This window comes from Phyllobates terribilis, unplaced genomic scaffold (genome assembly GCF_046119375.1).
Source record: "Phyllobates terribilis strain yellow unplaced genomic scaffold, ASM4611937v1 Scaffold_4__5_contigs__length_816908805, whole genome shotgun sequence".
NCBI lineage: Eukaryota > Metazoa > Chordata > Amphibia > Anura > Dendrobatidae > Phyllobates > Phyllobates terribilis.
The window spans coordinates 748,943,278-748,956,478 of NW_027362764.1; the positions used below are offsets into that span (position 1 = coordinate 748,943,278).

At 41.6% G+C, this 13,201-nt stretch overlaps 1 protein-coding gene across 1 annotated transcript in view; it reads right to left on the reverse strand.

Annotated features, from left to right (window-relative positions):
• Nucleotides 1–892: 892 nt before the first annotated feature.
• Nucleotides 893–13,201, reverse strand: part of FAM83A (family with sequence similarity 83 member A) — a 35,601-nt gene continuing 23,292 nt past the window's right edge. The window contains exon 4 of the mRNA XM_073679855.1: nucleotides 893–2,848. Coding sequence (XP_073535956.1) covers nucleotides 2,293–2,848 — 556 coding nt within the window. The 3' untranslated portion in view covers nucleotides 893–2,292. The remainder of the gene's footprint in view (nucleotides 2,849–13,201) is intronic.

Consider the following 13,201-nt stretch of genomic DNA (forward strand, 5'->3'; position numbering starts at 1 on the left):
TCATGTGCCCCACTAAATAGATGACGAGGCATTTGGCCACCTAAGGATGTGTTCACACTGATATTTTTGAGGAGTTTTTGGAGCAAAAACTAGCTATGTGCACGCTACGTCTTTTTCAGGCGGATTCCACAGCGAAAACCACCTGAAAAACCTGAGAAAAAACGTTCAAAAGAATGAACACATGAATATCTATGTAAAAGTGACTTGCTGTGCATAGTTTCAGGCTTTTGAATGTCTTTAGGCTTCTAAAAACGACAGGCGGTTAAAAGAAGTCACTGGTTTATTCTTCTGGTGTTTTCTGCTCGGAAGACGATCTGTACTCTACAATTCAAGTTAATGGGAATGCGCAAAAGACGCGTGGAAGACACCAGAAGATGTTTTTCAGAGCATTTTGCTTAAAAAAGTGCTAGCAGTTTCTTCATTATTGCATGGAGCAAAAAAAAGACTGGCAAAAAAAGACAGTTAAAAGAGTGGTTACAAAAACCATGGGAAAAAAATGTCCTAAAAACGCTCAGAAAACGACTGAAAAACAACACAAAAGTCACTTCAGGAAAAAAAAAACCTCCAAAGTTTCCCACAAAGTATTTTATTTGAAAAACTTGCCAGATTTGCCTGAGTTTATAAAACGTTGTGTGCATATAGGCACTGAATGAAAACTGACAAAAAATCCTCTTCAAAAACTTGGAGTTTCAGCTTCAAAAACTCAACAAAAAGACTCAGTGTAGACTATGTGCAAACAGAGTTTACTCTCTGAGGTTTTTTTTGGTGGATCCTCTCCAAAATCGTCCTCAAAAATCACTTCCAAAACGCTTGTAAAACTCTGCCTATACATCTCTTTGGAAAATCCACTTTTGTTCATATGAAGAGTTTTTCAAGCTTTTTTTTTTTTGAAGAAGAAGTATTGAAAAGCATCTGGTGGAAAACGCTCCAAACTAGACACTGTCGAGTCAGAAGGCTTAAAAAAAAAGCATTAGAGGAAAAAACCTATTCCAAAACTCTTCTAAATCACTTCAGGAAAAGAAACCTCCTGCAAAAACTCCCCAAAAAAGAAACGTTTCCTGAAGGGGTTACCGCTTGAAACACTTTGTATGCCTGAAAAAACTCTGTGCTTCATTGAATTTCTTCAGCTTTTTTGTAAAACATTTACATAAATAAGTTGTTGGGGCAGAATTTACAAAACTGTTTAAGGGTGTGTTTACTCTGATTCTTTTGCTGAGTTTTTGGAGCAGAAACTGAGTGGAAACTCTAAGCTTTTAAAGAGTTTTGAGTTTTTGAGGCAGATTTGAAAAGTTTCCACTTAGTTTCTGCTCCAAAAACTCCTAAAAAAAGCTCAATGTGAACATACCGTTAAAGTGGAAGTGTCTTTGTTGACCAACAAAAAGAGTTTTTCTTTTACAAATTTGCACCAATTGGGTATAAAATAACTTGGCATCAGACTTTTATGTACACAATGTTCAACTCAAATGCCATTTTTTGGCATTCAGTTAGCCTAGCAAATCAGTGCAATTGCATTAAGGCATGACCTTTTATTGTGAATATAGTCCTATACAGCCCCATTACACATAAGCTAGAGCAAGAGCTTGACTATTGATCTTCGAATGGACCACAACTCTGCAAAAAAGATGCTTCCATAGCTTTCAAAGTACTGCCAGTCACCTCATTATTCTGACATTTTTACATGGGTCAAGGCTATGTTCACACTGAGTTTTTTTGATGAGTTTTGGGCAAGGAAACTGAATGGAAGCTCTCCAAAATCCTTCTAAAAACTTGCATTTTCACTCAGTTTCCACTCCAAAAGCTCAGCAAAAAGACAAGATGTGCACATAGCCTAAGGCAGAATTCTGACAGCTGTATTTCACAGTCCAAGTACAGATCGCACCTGCCAAATTGACTGGGGGAAAAATGGCCAGAAGACCTGCAAATGGTCAAAAAGTCATGGTTCATTCTAGGACTGTGACATCTGGACCTCTGAATTTGGCATAAGAGTGTGGACCTTCATGTCCTGTTTTTCTGGTCATGACCCCATTATGGTAACTTACACAATAGTTAATATAAAGACAGTCAATTTTTGTACATGTAAAGAAAGTAAAAATATAGGAGCCTTTGACCTATCAACCTAAGAATACTTTCTGGTGGCAATATAAGAACACTATCTTGTATATGTCGGAATCATTCATTGTTGTGTAGAACATCATTGCGATAGAGTCCTATACATTGCACTCTTATGTTTAGATTTTTGCATTATCTTTCAGTGCATTTTATGTATTTACATAATAATTTAGTCACTTGGACTTAAGTCATTGTTGGCTTGGAGAACAACCTCCATCCTTGAGTGAACCTTGATGTTGGGCTGAAGTCTTCTCTACGGGTTCTCATGGAGCGGTAAATGTTGTTATTGTTGTTGAAGAGTTGTGTTGGGCTTTCAGGTAGATAATTCCTCTGGTAGTAGTTCACTTGGTAATTATTTTGAGGTGGAGGGGATCTCAAGGAGGAGTATCCATGGAAGGAATTCATCCTGTGAAGTGGAGACTGTGTTGGAGTTGGGTTTGGAGTTGGGGTTGTAGGAGATGAGGTAATTTGTGAACGTTGGGAGATGCTGGTAGTTGAGGAGGTGCTCAGAAGGTCGGAGGTGGTGTTTGCGCTCTCCTGGGTGCTGCTGTCTGTCATGGTGCTCGTGACGCTTTCCTCTTTCCTCAGTACTGGCTGCATCGGGGCAGGAGACTTTAATCCCATCACCGGTTTGGATGAAGCATAGAGATGTCTGAACTCCTCATCAAATAACTCTACCACCTGTCCAGTAAACTTAGTCAAAAAGTTTCTATGAATTTGCCCAGAAAGCCACGTGAAGCTGAAAACACAAGAGAGAACATTATTAGTGTCATAGTTGAGTAAATGTCTAGATATTTTATTATTTTTTTAGACATTTAGGATTAAATTAGAAATTGCACGTGACTGGAGGCACATAGCAGTGACGTCATGTGCTAATGTCGCTTGCAAGCCAAAGTCAGCTGCCGGCTTTAGAAGAGTACACCGCGCGGTGGGGGAGCGGATGGGAGGTGAGTATTTCTTTTTTTAAAATCTGTGAGTACACAGTGGCCATACTGCTACATGTATGACTATGGGCTGTGTATTATCCTACATGGATGACTATCAGCTGTGCATTATATTATATGAAGGATATGGGCTGTGCATTATACTAATATGGAGGACTATAGGCTGTGCATTATAAATGTAGGTGCATTATACTATATTGCGGAATATGGTGGGTGTATTATATATGGAGCACTATGGGCTTTGCATTATATATGGAGGACTATGGAGGGTGCATTATATTATATGGAAGACTATGGGGTCCTTTATACTATATGGAGGACAATGGGGTGCATTATACTATATGGAGGACTATGGGGGCGCATTATGCTATATGGAGAATTATGGGGGGTGCACTATACTATATGGAGGACTATGAGGGGTGCATTATACTATATGAAGGACTGTGGGGGTGCATTATACTGTATGGAGGACTATGGGTGGTGCATTATATTTGGGGCCCCATACATATACTGCTATGGGGTCCTATGACTTTTATGTACACCCCTGGTGAGTATAATGGTTTATTGTTTTCCATACATTAAATTACAGCGGCAGAACGGGGATATATTTCAGGATGGGGTTGTGAAAAAGTGTTTGCCCCCCTTCCTGATTTCTTTTTCTTTTGTATGTTTGACTTAAATGTTTCTGATCACAAAACAAATGTAAATATTAGACAACGATAACACAAGTAAACACGAAATGCAGTTTTTAAATAAAGGTCTTTATTATTAAGGGAAAAAGAGATCCACACCTACAGGGCCCTGTGTGAAAAGTGATTGCCCCCCCCCCCACCCCCCTTAAAATAGAAATTAACTTTGATTTATCACATCTTTGGGAAGCTGAGTTCAATTTCCCTAGCCACACACAGGCCTGATTCCTGCCACTCCTGTTCTCAATCAAGAAAGCACTTAAATAAGACCTGACAAAGTGAAGTAGACCATCCAAGAGGTCACAAAAGACCCCACAACAGCATCTACAAAGCGCAAAGAACTGCAGGCCTCAATTTCCACAGTTAAAGTCAGTGTTCATGACTCCACCATAAGAATGAGACTGGGCAAAAATGGCATGCATGGCAAAGTTCCAAAATGAAAACCACTGCTGAGCAAAAAATAACATAAAGGTTTGTCTCAGTTTTGCCAGAAAACATCTTGATTATCGCCAAGACTTTTGGGAGAATACTCTGTGGCCTGATGAGACAAAAGTTGAACTTTTTGGAAGGTGTATATCCCATAACATCTGGCAAAGAAGTAGCACAGCATTTCAGAAAAGGAACATCATACCAATAGTAAAATATGGTGGTGGTAGTGTGATGGTCTGGGGGCTGTGTTGCTGCTTCAGGACCTGGAACACTTGCTATGGTAAATGGAACCATGAATTCTGCTGTCTACCAAAAAATCCTGAAGGAGAATGTCCAGCCATCTGTTCGTGACCTCAAGCTGAAGCACACTTGTGTTACGCAGCAGAACAATGATCCAAAACACACCAACAAGTCCATCTCTGAATGGCTTAAGAAAAAACAAATTAAGACTTTGGAGTGGCCTAGTCAAAGTCCTGACCTTAATCCGATTGAGATGCTGTGGTATGACCTTAAAAAGGCTGTTCATGCTCGGAAACCCTCCAATGTGGCTGAATTTCAACAATTTTTCAAAGATGAGAGGGCCAAAATTCCACCAGAGCATTGTAAAAGACTCATTGCCAGTTATCGCAAATGCTTGATTGCAGCTGTTGCTGCTAAGGGTAACCCAACCAGTTATTAGGTTTAGGGGGCAATCACTCTTTCACACAGGGCCTTGTAGGTTTGGATTTCTTTGTCCCTTAATAATAAAGACCGTCATTTAAAAACTGCATTTTGTGATTACTCATGTTATCTTTGTCTAATGTTTACATTTGTTTTTTGATCTGAAACATGCAAAAGAATAAGAAATCAGGAAGGGGGCAAACAGTTTTCTAAACCACTGTATATACCAGGATGGAGGATATATAATCAGGATGGGGGAGCCCGGTCCAATTCTTGCACCGTGGCCCATCAGACTCTAGTTACGTCACTGTTGCCAACTCTCCTGGAATATCTCTGAGAGCTCCCAGACTCCCCGAAGAGGTGGCAAATATCCCAAGCACTAAAGAAACCTCGTAGAAAACAGCTCTTCCAGAAAGTTTCTTATGTGTGGTGCTGAGATGTTCATCAGATGGACATCCCATCGCTGCCACATTCAGGGAATGAATAACAGGAATAACAGGCGTTAGAAAAGAAGCTGCTGTACAGCAGATATTTTCTTTTCCAAAGAACTGACAAGTTTTAAAAAAAACATGAAGGAAGGCAATATACACATTCTGCGATCCACCTAAGCTCCAATTCTGTTGATTACCCAAGCCCCTCTTTCTCCACCTCTCACGTGCTTTTGATGTTTTCTTGGCATGACTTCTACCTTTGCACCTCCTACAGATATTCCTCTGACTTCTCATATGTAGTGACTATCTCCAGTTGTTTGAAATCTGTTTGATCACATAACTTCACATAAAGCAAGAAAAGAAAAAAGGGAAAAAAAAAAAGAAACATCTCCCCTGCAGTTCTATGAGTGCCCCCCACCCAGGGATTACAGATCTTCTCATTAATCTGACTATTGACACAAGAATGCAGAAGTCAAAGCACAACATAGTCCTGTCAATGTCTGGTAATTATGAGCGTGTAGGAACAGGGATGGCGAGTTGGGGATAATCTTATCGACACTTCAACTACCTCTTACTGTACATTACTTACCCTTGGGGGGAAAACAAAGCCATAAATATTATTATAGTATAATTATTATGGTAGAAGATCCAGCTTCCAGAAGTTGACAAGAAGAGGTCTACACAGAGGAGAGAAGGTCTGATGGCCAAAATAGCAAAGGTGTCTCACTCTTGGCCACAGTCTTAGTGCACCTACCCAATATGGTCACTTAATATGGTCTCCCTGTAGATCTGTCGATCATGTCTCTATTAAGACTCACAATTTAACCTTTGAGGATGTGTCCCATTTTGGTCCTTTTCAAGATTTTTATTTTACTCACTTTTAATTCCACAGCGCTTTACAGACATTATGGGCACTGTTCCCATTGGGGCTCCCAATCTGAATTCCCTATCAGGATGTTTTTGGAGTGTGGGAGGAAACTGGAAAACCGGGAAGAAACCCAAACAAACACGGGGAGAACATACAAACTCCTTGCAGAAGTTGTCCTTGGTGGGATTTGAACCCAGGACCCCAGCGCTGCAAAGCTACAGTGCTAACCACTGAGCCACCGTTCAGATCCATAACTTTTTTTTTTCTCTGACCATACTGTATAAGATTTTTGTTTCCTCTGTTTTAGGTTATATTTTATTTTGGTTTAATCTTTCAATAAAAAAAAATAGTAATTTGTAAAATAATTTAATTCCACTATGTTATATATATATATATATATATATACTAGCTATTGAACTTATTGGTGTATGGTCTCCCATGCTGGTATGTGCTGCCCCCCTCCTTGTATTTGTGCTGCCCCCATTGTGTCCCCACCATCCTATCCTGGTATGCGTGGCACCCCTCACCCCCAATCCTGGTATGAGTGGCACCCCTCACCCCCAATCCTGGTATGCATGGCACCCCTCACCCCCAATCCTGGTATGCGTGGCACCCCTCACCCCCAATCCTGGTATGCGTGGCACCCCTCACCCCTATCCTGGTGTGCATGGTATCCTCATCCTGGTATGCATGGCACCCTATCCCTCACTCCCAATCCCGGTATGCGTGGCACCCCTCATCCCCAATCCTGGTATGCATGGCACCCCTCATCCCCAATCCCGGTATGCGTGGCACCCTTCACCCCCCAATCCTGGTATGCGTGGTACCCCTCACCCCCAATCCTGGTATGTATGGCACCCCTCACCCCTATCCTGGTGTGCATGGTATCCTCATCCTGGTATGCATGGCACCCTATCCCTCACTCCCAATCCCGGTATGCGTGGCACCCCTCATCCCCAATCCTGGTATGCATGGCACCCCTCATCCCCAATCCCGGTATGCGTGGCACCCTTCACCCCCCAATCCTGGTATGCGTGGTACCCCTCACCCCCAATCCTGGTATGTATGGCACCCCTCACCCCCCAATCCTGGTATGCGTGGTACCCCTCACCCCCCAATCCTGGTATGCGTGGCACCCCTCACCCCCCAATCCTGGTATGCGTGGCACCCCTCACCCCCCAATCCTGGTATGCATGGCACCCCTCACCCCCAATCCTGGTATACGTGGCACCCCTCATCCCGGTATGCATGGTTCCCCTCACCCCCAATCCCGGTATGCGTGGCACCCCTCACCCCCAATCCCGGTATGCGTGGCACCCCTCATCCTTCCCTGGTGTGTATGGTATCCCTCATCCTGGTATGCATGGTACCCCATCCTTATCCTGGTGTGTATGGTATCCCTCATCCTGGTATGCATGGCACCCCATCCCTCATTCCCAATCCCGGTATGCGTGGCACCCCTCATCCCCAATCCCGGTATGCCTGGCACCCCTCACCCCCAATCCCAGTATGCCTGGCACCCCTCACCCCCAATCCCGGTATGCATGGCACCCCTCATCCCCAATCCCAGTATGCCTGGCACCCCTCACCCCCAATCCTGGTATACGTGGCACCCCTCATCCCTATCCTGGTATGTATGGTATCCAAAAGGTTCAAGAAACAATGCCCTTGAATGCCTTTTTAGGAAACCCAAAAATGTTGAACCACGGTGCAGAAAGTGGATTTACCTTGCGGAGGACAATGCAAGAGAAGGATGCCGATTGATTTTAGTGGTGGATGTCATGTAATGCGGCAACAGTGCCTCCATATCAAAAGCAAAATTCTTCCACAAAATCATGGCCTGGGGGGCAACAGGTACCCTTCGGAACTATGTTGCTTTATAGTATATGCGTACAATGAGTGAAGATAGTGTGCCGAAGCTTGATGCAGGATCAGCAAAGCAAAGGTCAAAAAATTAAAATAAAAAAAAATAAATAAAAAATAAAAAAAAGTAATAAAATGACACCCTATCCCTCACTCCCAATCCCGGTATGTGTGGCACCCCTCATCCTTATCTTGGTGTGTATGGTATCCCTCATCCTGGTATGCATGGTACCCCATCCCTATCCTGGTGTGTATGGTATTCCTCATCCTGGTATGCATGGCACCCCATCCCTCATCCCCAATCCCGGTATGCATGGCACCCCTCATCCCCAATCCCAGTATACCTGGCACCTCTCACCCCCAATCCTGGTATGCGTGGTACCCCTCACCCCCCAATCCTGGTATGCGTGGTACCCCTCACCCCCAATCCTGGTATGTGTGGTACCCCTCACCCCCCAATCCTGGTATGTGTGGTACCCCTCACCCCCCAATCCTGGTATGTGTGGTACCCCTCACCCCCCAATCCTGGTATGTGTGGTACCCCTCACCCCCAATCCTGGTATGTGTGGTACCCCTCACCCCACAATCCTGGTATGTGTGGTACCCCTCACCCCCCAATCCTGGTATGTGTGGTACCCCTCACCCCCCAATCCTGGTATGTGTGGTACCCCTCACCCCCCAATCCTGATATATGCATGGTCCCCTCACCCCTTTCACACTGTACACACATACGAAAAAAATAAACAGTTATACACCGCGCTGTCTGGCGCTATTTTGCTGAAGACACACTGTAAATGTGTCTTCAGTAAAATGGCGCCGGATAGCGCTATGCGCACGCGTCGGTCCGACGCCTTCACTCCGCCCCCAGTCTCCAGCGAAGAGAGGCGCCGCGGCAACGCTCCTCCCGGTCAGGTAAGTATGGCGCTGGAGATCGCAGTATGCGTTCAGTGTCTACACATACCGCGCGATCTCCGGCGCCATACACCTCCTCTTACCTGTAACGGCTGGATGCCTGCTTCTCTCTGGAGCCAGACTGCACGTCACGCATGCGCAGTCTATCAAGACTTCGGACAGAAACACGCATCCCCGGTTATATTATAGATTATAAATACTTTAAAATTATGTATTAAATTAATTAATTGTATTGGTCATAACAATTTAGGGGTTATGCAAAATGTTTTTTGTTTATTTTTGTTTTTGCTGAATGACTTTTTATTCTCTATTTTTTTCCTTTTTCTTTTAACTTTTTTTTTTTAAATACTTTATTAAACTTTATTTAATTTTTTTGGGCCAAAAATGGACTTTTAATTATTATTTTTTTTAAGATAGCACAATGGTATAACTTATACCTCAATTCCATCCTCCCCTCTGTCATGGGTGATGGCACAGGCACAACACTTCTGCCCGCTGAAACGCAGCTTCTTTAAATGCATGGGACTAGTCGTTAGCTCCAAATGTCTTAGTTTTACACCAGTTTACACCAAAAGGTTCAAGAAACAATGCCCTTGAATGCCTTTTTAGGAAACCCAAAAATGTTGAACCACGGTGCAGAAAGTGGATTTACCTTGCGGAGGACAATGCAAGAGAAGGATGCCGATTGATTTTAGTGGTGGATGTCATGTAATGCGGCAACAGTGCCTCCATATCAAAAGCAAAATTCTTCCACAAAATCATGGCCTGGGGGGCAACAGGTACCCTTCGGAACTATGTTGCTTTATAGTATATGCGTACAATGAGTGAAGATAGTGTGCCGAAGCTTGATGCAGGATCAGCAAAGCAAAAGTCAAAAAATTAAAATAAAAAAAAATAAATAAAAAATAAAAAAAAGTAATAAAATTGCAAAAAGTATAATGATCGCATGAAAAGCATTCCTATCGTACTGTGAAATTCCTCCACTTCTTAGAAAATTTCCCCCCACAATGAGATGAAACACACAAATTAGTGAATGGAACATATTGCTAGCGCGTGCTTGTGCTCACGCCATACACCTGTACCCATAAATTTAAGATTGATGGATCACCATGCCATCTGCAGAGCCTACGCCCAGTCCTGGCACACACCGCTCCAGTCTCTGCCAGATGCACATAGCTATCATGGACTAGAGCCAACATAATAACTTCTCCGTGACAAGAAGGTTGTAAATCAAAAATATTTAAGAAAAATAAAGATTGGGTCAACAAATGAAAGAAACTAATTAGCTGCAATGCAGAAAAATGAAAATTGATTGGTATTTAGTTTGAGAGGTGAGAAAAGAAATGTGCAATAAAATGGAAGTGCAGGGTCCACGTTGCATGGGGTGACACATGCAATATTAGTGGCTACGTGGGGGGAGTACTAGTTTTTATTAAAAAGACAAGCGGAACATGGAGTTTTATTGGCAATGCTTCATGGGAGAAAAATATGCAAATTAGCTCACGCACCGAATGAAAGAAACTATCTTGCAAATTCCACCTAAGCAAAGTAGCTATCCTATAAGTTAATGTCTGACTACTTAAAGATCTGTGCAGGAAATTCATCTACAGGTCGCTGTTTCGGGGTGTTTGCTCCTCATCAGCGTAGAGTCTGGCCGGCTGAGTGCAATGAACTTGAGGCAAAAGGATGAAAAGCAAACACCCCAAAAAGGCTGACTGTAGATGTGTTTTTGGCTTGGAATTTATCCCTGGAGACCCTTGGACAGTCCATAAAAATACGGCACTTTTTTTCCCGTCCGTAAAAAATTGTTGATGAGTTCGAGCTTTTTTTTTTTTTTAAGTTGAAGAAAGTCGTACAGATTATTATGACTTTAATTCTCATTATTTTACAGTCCACAGTGACTGTAGCTGATGTCTTTATATCAGAATTATGGGTTTTAGATAAAGATGAATTAAAAATATGAATGATTTATTAGGGTTTTTCAATGTATCCTTAAAGAATGTAATTTAAAAAAATAAAATAAAATATCAAGTTGACAATGCTGCCTAGATGCAAGGAAGGATTTAAAGAAAATCAGCCAACATAATACAGCACACATAATATAGTACCCAAATTATATACACTATCAAAGTTTCCCTTCAAAGATCCCACATAATACTGCCATAGAGTTCCCAGTTCACAAATAATACCACCATACACTTCTTAAAAGGCACCGAGTGTTTTTAGTTTCCCATTGTCAGGGCCCTTTAAAACAGAAGTCCTGGGATATTCTGCCCCTGTGAGGAGTGGCAGGCTCAGCAGATGTGGCCTTTACATTTTGCCCAATTAATATTTTCAAAATATTGAGATAAAAATAAAAGCAAAAAAAGAAATAAGATTAAAACAAATAATAAATCTATTTTTGGGCTTCAGCAGCAACCTATATACATTTTTTTTTAAATTTATGCAGCTATCTGGTCTTTTGGTTTTCTAGTTGTTTTTTTTTTATCCATACTTCTTTGGGGGTAAGAATTTGTTAATGTTTAATCCTATTATTTATTTCTGGAAGGACAAGAAAAAAAAATATTCTGCAATATTTTTGCCATTCATCGTTCACCTATACCAAGTGCATGCGTTACGAGAACAGTGCATGTTGTTGGGACTATAGAGATACTATAAAGGGTCATCTTATATTATATATTCCGTTTATTAAATTATTTGTTTTTTGTTTTTTTTTAGTTCAAGTTTGCCTATAAAGAAACTTCATACGCCATTGCCAGTGCATTATGCAAGTCCATAGGAATATGCACTGGAACATGGTGGGACACATCATTTGTATGACTTAAAGGGAATCTATCAGTAGGATCAACCCTCCTTATCTGTCTATATCGGCCTGTAGGTCACAGGAAGTTGAATCAAATGATACCTTGATATCTGCGATCCAAAGAATGGTTTCTAAGAAATTAATGTTTTTCAAATATGTAAATGAGCTGAAAAGATCTGCCAGATTAATTTTTTCAGCTCATTTGCCTATAAGAAACATGTGGATTTCTTGGGAACCATTCATCGGATCGCAGATATCAAAGTATCATTTGATTCAGCTTCCTATGGCCTACATGCCCATATAGATGACTTAGGAGGGTTGATTCTACTGACAGATTCCCTTTAATAGCAACTGAAGGTTTAGAGTTAACCCAGGATCATTTTAAAATATTAATTTACCCAGTTCAAAGGTTTCATAAGTGACTCCGCTCCTAAACCAGTGTAAATATAGTTATTGCAACCTCTGCGCTGGACCACTGATGTGCTACACTTGGTCCCAGCATCTGTAGGCTGCAATCTTCAAGTTTCGATAAAATAGTGGGGCAAGGAGTCAAATTAGGCTACAGTTGAAAGTGACAATCAAGCGGATCACCAAGCTAAAAATGATTAATACAGTGTAGAACAGCACAGGCCAAAACTGGCAAACATACAGCAAGATGTACGGTCAACAAGTCTGGATTGCACTTCCAAGTGAAAGATCAAAGTAAAAGAAGTTTGCCAGCATCCAAAAATTTAAAAATGCTTTATTGGGCTAACAGCATGTCACAATACATTGTGGGGATTGACAATACAAAATAAATCCCTATACTTACAGGGAGTCTATCAGCGGGAAATGACCGTTCAAACCAAGCACAGATGTTCGGTTGAACCTTAGCGCTAGTCCACCTTCTCACCTACTTGTTGTCCATCTATCCCTCCTCTTCCTTGATTGACAGCTCTGGCTTTACAGCAACCAGAGAAGGGTGTTGATAGAGTAAAAACCAAGAAGTGGGAAGGTGCACTGAACTGTTTCGCCACGCCAAGTGTGCACTGCTTGGTTTGAACAGTCAATTTGTTCTGATAAACTCCTTTCGAGAGCATTAATGTGTGCGGAGTTCTATCTTCTACTATAAAAAGCAATGTAAGGTTTTAATACTAGAGAAAGAATAGGACCGTCCCGGTTGGGTACACCTTGCCGTGGTGGGAAGGCTTTTACACTTTATTGATCACAATAGTGTTAACTAAGTCCCTTATGTTATTTACATGTACTATTACTATTTACTTACTACAATGTATTTGCTCATTTTGTTTTTTTTTCTTGGGTTTTGTTTGTGAAATGGCCACAGTGTGAACGTGCTCTTACACATTGCACATATATCAACTTAAGCTCCGGCTCATTTCTTTGGTTTTGCTGTAAAAACAATGGCAGAATTTTTGTTTTCTGTTCATCCACCCTCCCCAGCAAAAAAAAAATATTTATCAATAATAATTTTTAAAAGAAAAGTTATCTAAAAA